General features: G+C 46.3%; 1 protein-coding gene across 1 annotated transcript; it reads right to left on the reverse strand.

Annotated features, from left to right (window-relative positions):
* Nucleotides 1–2,342: 2,342 nt before the first annotated feature.
* On the reverse strand, nucleotides 2,343–4,638 carry LOC123408782 (pentatricopeptide repeat-containing protein At5g06540-like). The gene has a single exon (XM_045101824.1). The coding sequence runs from the start codon at nucleotides 4,582–4,584 to the stop codon at nucleotides 2,785–2,787; it is 1,800 nt and encodes a 599-aa protein (XP_044957759.1). The 5' UTR covers nucleotides 4,585–4,638; the 3' UTR covers nucleotides 2,343–2,784.
* Between the last annotated feature and the right edge of the window lie 2,579 nt (nucleotides 4,639–7,217).

The following is a 7,217-nucleotide window of genomic DNA, read 5'->3' on the forward strand; positions in this document are numbered from 1 at the left end:
TTCAGTTTACAGCATTAGAAGAACACTAACTAGTCTAGCGTCATACAATAATCGTCATTGTTACGGATACAAGAAAGTATAGATATTTTCTTAAGCAGTATCTGAGCATTATTGGCTTGTGATTGTGGCCAAGCATAAACTGACATAGTTACATCTTTCAGAAAAAGTCTATAATGCTTCAAGTCTGAAAGTTGATACTTTAAATTTGACAACTGATTCGTGATGTAGTGCTTCAAGTCGGATTGCTCCTTGTTTGATTCAAGGCTTAGTTCTTGTTAAAATAGTATACCTGGTCCAGTTACATATAATTCGTGTTCTGCATTATATTAACTACTCAAAAAGGGCATGCTTGGTTGAGTAACACTAGGTAAAAGGTGGCTGCTACAAAAACGGTGGCAAACAAAATGACCACAAGTTTGGCAAATAAGTTTTGTTTCTCCCGATTTGGTTCAAGTTTGAAATATTCATAGATGCTACACTTCAGTCAGTAAATGAACAAAAAAGCTAGGACTGATATTTTAGTCAGTTTTGTATCAATGAGTAAATAAGTGCTCGTCCTGTGAGATCGAGCATCTATTTTATTTTCCATAGATGGGTAATGGATGATGGCTGATGCAACGGTGGAGGAGGCGTATTGATGTCGCTTTGAAGTAAATCAGGAGAATGCCACCATCGGTTAGGTTGCCGAGTGAAGGAATTGTAGCAAATTGGTGGCGAGGCTTTTCAACTCACCACCATTTGAGTTCATCATCTGTCGCTACTGCACCCACTCAGCCGTATCCATGTTTGCATATTCTCCAGCCAATTGACTCATCCATGGTAAGTGGTTAGGAGCTACATATTTTCCACTTTTTCCATGTTTTATATACCAAACTAATATATTCTTTGATATGAAACAAGATTCTGATCTTCTGGTCTTCCTACTGTTTACTTATTCAAATTGACTCAGTTTTCCGTTTGTGTGCATTAGTCATATTATAAGTTGTTGCACGTTACCACAAGCTGCCCGGAGCCAGGCAACCTCTATCCTAATGGCACGACATCACTTATAATTCTGGCTCCGCTTCCTCTAGGCAGCATAGTCATTGAAACCCATAATATGAGAGACAGTTTAGCTGCCCGATGGTAGTTAGATGCTGCTATGGAGGAATAAAAGGAGCATGGTGATTACAGGCACATTTTGGATAATAGCAGGAAGGACCTGCTGGAACTAACTAATGCTAGAAAGTAATTTCTTTATCTATTTACTCACATACACAAGTAGTTGTTGAGGTACAACAATATTTTTTTGGTACCAAGTAGCATTTACATTAATAGTGATTCTTGTGAGAAGAAAAATATTATAAGTTGATTCCCACTGTTATAGTACCAACTTATCTCATAAACAAAGAAGCACCAAGCTGGACTGCTCGCCGAGGAGATGCATATGTGGGCACTTTCTGCTGGCCAATTTCAGAAGAAAATTAACTGCTTATATATTTGCAAAAGCAACATAGAGGAAATGTTAGAAAACTTAGCAAGAAAATGGTATGCGAGGCTTATAATGTGTTGCACTTTCTGCTGTAACGCATTGACTGCGTAGTGTGTTTTAAAGTAGCTTTATCCTATTTTCGCTTGAACAAAAAGGAGAAAGAAATGTCCAAGAAGCTGGATGTATTGCTGCAGCTGATAGGTCGCCTACTCCTTTGGATACCATTCATATCGTACTTAACTCAGTGAGCAAATTGAGCACTACGGTTATCTTCCATGTCTATGTGAAATAACTGTGATAATTTCATAACACCAAATGGTCTAAACTGCATCCAATACATGGTCAACAACACGATTTGTATCGGGCTGGTTTTTTCGCTTTTTAAGAAAGACTTGTATCGAGCTGTCGTGTCGCGACCTAGGAAGGACAATGGGCCGGTCCTCACCACAGATAAAAATCGTCCTACTTTTTGCAAGTTGCCTTATTGCTGTTACTTTTAGAGAAAATATAACAATTTCAGTCATTACAGCCCTGTTGCACGAACACTGCTTGATCGCGGTGCGTCAAGATCATAATTGCTAGACTCAAAGGTTACATTGACCTTATTTCTGACATTTGCAAATATTCTATTAAAAATAGTTGCATAATGGCACGTGGAGCAATTTATACTTAATATTTTATCCGATGCAACGCAAGGGCGTTTGTACTAGTAGTCATATAATCTTTTCATATATTCAACAAGACAATGAGAATACTCCATCATATCATACTAAACATCTTCAAACTTGAGCAAATTTGAGAAAAAGGACCTAGGTTGCACCTAGTGCCAAATAATACGTCAAATATACAACAGTGTTGCAAAAAATAGTTGAAGGGATTGGATGAACATACCTTCCCCTTCGTTTTGTCCTAAAAATCTCCTAAAACGGTGGACGCATGAAGGAGATCGAAGGGAGGGCTTGGAAGGAGGAGAGAGGCGTCCTCGACCTCTGTTCGTGCGAGGGAGTTTGAAGAAACCCGGTTATGGATGGGTGATGCCCGCCCGAAAAGCCACGGGTTTAGATCTTAGTTGGACACCCTACCGCCCCAACGGGTGATGATATGCTAGCACACCATACCGCCACAATGGGTGGTGATAGGCCCCTAATCCACGTGAGTTAGGGCAAACGGCGTCGTCTGTGTTGGCCAGCACCCTACCACCAGAGCGGGTGACGGTAGGAAGAGGTCCGATCCGGGTTTTTTTAATCAGAATCAGATTCGGCTGAACTTTACGAAAAGGGTCAAAACAGTGAGTTTGTACACGTTTCGACTACTCACCAATAATCATTACACGAACACACCCCATCCCTGAAATGATGGAACCGGTTCCTGTCCCTCACCACGATCTCACGCCCAAACACTCGAGATATCAACTTGGTCGCCTCATGGCAGTCTCGGCAGACCCTCAGGTTCTTCGTGACGCGCATCGTGTCACCCGGCCTCGTCCGCAGCAGCCCGAACGCTATGGCCAGCTTCTCGCTGTGGTACAGCAGCGACGCCTCCTTCGCTTCCTCTGCGACGTCGTGGAGGACGTCGCTCGTGTCGGGTGCGTAGCCCTCCAGCCCGATCTTCTTCATCATGTCCTTCGCCATGGCGAATATCTCCTTCTCCTTGGGATGGCGCAGGGTCCCGCACTGGAACTCGCAGACCTCACTGTCGATTTCGATCACTGACCGGCCCGCCTCCTTGCTCACGTTGCGCTCGTCCATAAGCTGCCGGACCCTGGTCACGTCCCCCCATCGGCCGGCGCTGGCGAGCAGGTTGGCCAGCAGCACGTACCGCCCGCTATTCTGGGGATCCAGGTCGATGACACGCCATCCGATCGCCTCGCCAAGATCGAGGTCCCTGTGGATCTTGCATGCTCCGAAGAGTGCTCCGAGGACACCGATGTCGGGCTCCATTGGCATGTCGTCGATCACCTTCTTGGCTTCGTCCAGCAGCCCTGCCCTCCCTAACAGGTCGACCATGCAGCCGTAATGCTCCATCTTGGGCTCAATGCCGTATCTCTGCACTATGTAGTCGAAATAGTGGCGACCACCGCTGACATTGCCGGTGTGGGCGCAGGCAGTCAGGACATTCACCAGCGTGACATCGTCGGGCACCACATCTTCCCTCTCCATCTGGTGGAACAGCTCAATGGCGTCCTTGCACCTCCCGTGCACCGCCAACCCACCGATCATACAGTTCCACGACGTGAGCCCCTTCGTCGGCAGCCCCTCGAATACGCGCCATGCCTCCTCGACAGACCCACACTTGCAGTACATGTCGACCACCGCCGTGGCTAGCTTCTCATCCATCTGTATCCCGCTCTGTTCCACCCACCGGTGCACCTCCCTCCCACGGGCCAGCGCGCCAGCACCAGTGCACGCCACCACCGCGCTGGCCGCGACAAACCCATTCCCCTCCAGCCCCGCCGCCCGCATTTGTTCAAACACCTCCAGCGCGTCCAAGAACCGCCCAGCCTTGACATACCCGGAGATCATCGAGTTCCAGGATATCAGATTTCTCTCGGGCATTCCGTCAAACAGCTCCCGCGCGTCGTCCACGAGGCCCATCCTGCACAGCCCGCCCACCATGGTGGTCCACGACACGACGTCGAGGACTGCCGACGAGCCGCCGCCGCCGAAGAGGCGGAAGGAGAGGTCCGCGCGGCCGTTGGCGAGGTAGGCGGCGAGGAGCGCGTTGAAGGAGTGCGCGTGGGAGTGGAAGTTGAGCTTGAGGAGGAGCGCGTGGAGCTGGACGGCAAGCGGGAGCGGCGCGGCGGGGAGGATGCGCGGCAGGGTGAAGTGGTCGGGGTGCAGGGGCAGGGAGAGCATGAGGGAGAGGAACGCCGCGGCGTGGCGCGGCGGGAGGGAGGCGAAGAGCGGGTTGAAGAGCGCCGGGTGCGGGTCCGGGTGGTGCGCGAGGAGGCGCGCGGCGTAGGGGAGGCGGGCCGGGTCGCGCGCGAGGAAGGCGAGGAGGCGGCGCGCGTGGGCGGGGTGGGAGGCGAGGCCGAGGCGGACGAGCTGCGAGTGGTGCTGCTTCAGCTCGGAGATGGTGGTGATGGGGATAGGGGTCACGCTGGGGGCTGACATTGGCGGAGCTCGGATGAAGAAGGGCGACCCCGATGGCCGGGAGCGGGAGAGCAACTCCCGCCTCTGGTGGATAAGATGGGACTTCCTATTCGGGAGGTCCTATACAGCGTCTTCAGCGCCGGTTACGCGAACCGGCTCTTGCAGGGCTCCTACTCGTGGGCCGGCCCATGTAAAATATGTTGGTCATTAAAAATTGGAAAAACAATTCATAGAATTTTAAAAAAGTTCAGATTTGCGAAAAAAGTTCAATGATTATAAAATAAAGTTCTCTCGGTTTTAAACATGTTTATATTTTTTCAAAAAGTTCACAGAATACGAAAACAAATCATCGATTTTCAAAAAAAGTTCATCAATTTTTAAAAACAGTTCACTAATTTTGAAAAAAGTTCGCGAATTTTAAATTATGTTCACAGATTTTCAAAAAAGTTCATCAATTTCAAAATAAAGTACGTCGTTGGTAAACAAAGTTCATCGATTTTCGAAAAAGTTCATCGATTTGGAAAAAAGTTCACGGACTAAAACACAGATCGGATAGCTAAATGGGCGGGCCCGTGGCCGAGCACTGCAGGCGCAGGTTAGTAAAATTTACCTGTAACTGGCGCTAAATAGGATTTGCCTCCTATTCAGTGCCTTCAACGCCGGTTAGGAAAGGGGCGCTGCAGCGCTCCTCCTCATGGGCCAGCCCATGTAAAAATGCGTTGGTCATTAAAAATTTAAAAAAAGTTTACAGAATTTTAAAATGTTTAGATTTGAAAGAAAAGTTCAATTACTATGGAAAAAAGATCACCGATTTTTAAATATGTTCATGGATTTTCAAAAAGGTCACAGTTCGAAAAACAATTCATTGATTTTGAAAAAAGTTCATCATTTTTTAAAAACAGTTCAGTGATTTTGAACAAGAACATAAGTTTTAAATTATGTTCATCGATTTTCAGAAATGTTCATGAGTTTCCAAAAAAATCATCGATTTTCAAAAAAGTTCACTAATTTCAAAAAAGTTCACGGGTTAAAAAAAGTTCATGAAGGATCTCTACATGGGCCGGTCCATTACGGACCGCTGCACGCGCCGGTTAGTAAATTTTGCCTCTAACCAACGCTTGTGGTCGTAAATAGGGTTTCTAGGATAAGATACCGTGGATACAACTCTACGCAATTAAGACCTGACCAGTTTCTGCCCAGTTTTACAGGTACACCGTCGACATGCAACTGGGCCGATTCGTTTTTGTCGTAGTAAGAAGTCAATCTTCGACACACGAGGAAGGGGTGATCTTTTTACGAAACCGCTATAGTTGAAAAGCATTCTTTTCAAAATAACTCATAATTTTTTCAGTTTGCGACAAATAACGTATTGTATGTGTGCCACTTAAGCCTTTCACTATATAGTCGACGCCTAATGCATTAAAATATTATTGACTGGGCAGCGATGCCCCAAGGATTTTATTTGACACCGGTCTCACAATGTTGTGTTTGTAGCCTCATAAAAAGTGGGACCCAAATGCCCTATTCATGTAAGTTTCTTCAGCCTTGTTAGCTCTTTGCACTGGGCCATGAGCTTTCTGCATTTCGCATCAGCTCGGCATCGAAGCAGGTACTTGCTTTGTTTTAAAAAAAATCATGACACCAGCTGGGCAATGAAGGGCACCGGTGTCAAATAAACCAAAAGTAGATTTGGCACCGCTTGTGGCTCAAGGTGGCAATATTCCCTTGGGGACGGGTATGCGTGGGGATTTACCCATCATGGAGCGGGGATGGGGGACAAATTCGCCCCATGGGTATTGTTTGGCGGGGCGGGGATGGGGATGAAATTCCCCCCATGGGGACTCCATGGATACCCGAAAAACTATGTCATACGTATTACAAATGCATAATATAAAGATTAATAGCTACGTATTTCACATAATTATTTTTTCCACCTCTCCGAACAACCATGCACTCTCCAATCTTACCTATTCTAGTCAGTTTTGAGATCTTCATGGATACCCTATGGGTATCGGATACTCGTTATTGACGGGGATGGGGGACGTTTTGTCCCCGCGAAGCTTCACGGGGATCGTGGGTATGGGGATTGGCGGGGATCAGGGTGGGGATGGTGGAGTCGTCCCCGACCATCCCCGTCCCCGTTACTATATTGACTTGTGGCCTACATAGTGGAGGGCCTTATCGTAACCTGGGAGGTTTTTTTGTAGATCATTGTTTCAAAACATTTTATTTCTTAGACTTTGCATCTAAATTTTAAACATTTTTCATTGTTAGATTTTGCGTGTCAAGATCTTGGAAATTAGAATTCATGTTGATAGATTTTAACAAAAAAAATCATGAAAGAAAACAAAAAAATTAGATGAAAAAACGGTGCCTCTCACGAAAGCAAAACCATGACTCTCATAAAAGAAAAAAAAGAAAAACACATTTTTTCCGTTTCCGAGAGGCACAGTCGTGTCTCTCGCGAAAGCAAATTCATGTTTGTGATGAAAGCAAAACTGTGCCGTTCGTGAAAAAAATAAACAAATAGAAAACACATTTTTTGTTTCCGAGTGGCACGACCGTGCCTCTGAAGAAAACAAATCTATGTCTCTTGCGAAAGCAAAACCGTGCCTCTCGCGAAAGAGAAAAACACAAACCGTTTCTTGCGTTTT

Source organism: Hordeum vulgare, chromosome 7H (assembly GCF_904849725.1).
Source record: "Hordeum vulgare subsp. vulgare chromosome 7H, MorexV3_pseudomolecules_assembly, whole genome shotgun sequence".
Lineage (NCBI taxonomy): Eukaryota > Viridiplantae > Streptophyta > Magnoliopsida > Poales > Poaceae > Hordeum > Hordeum vulgare.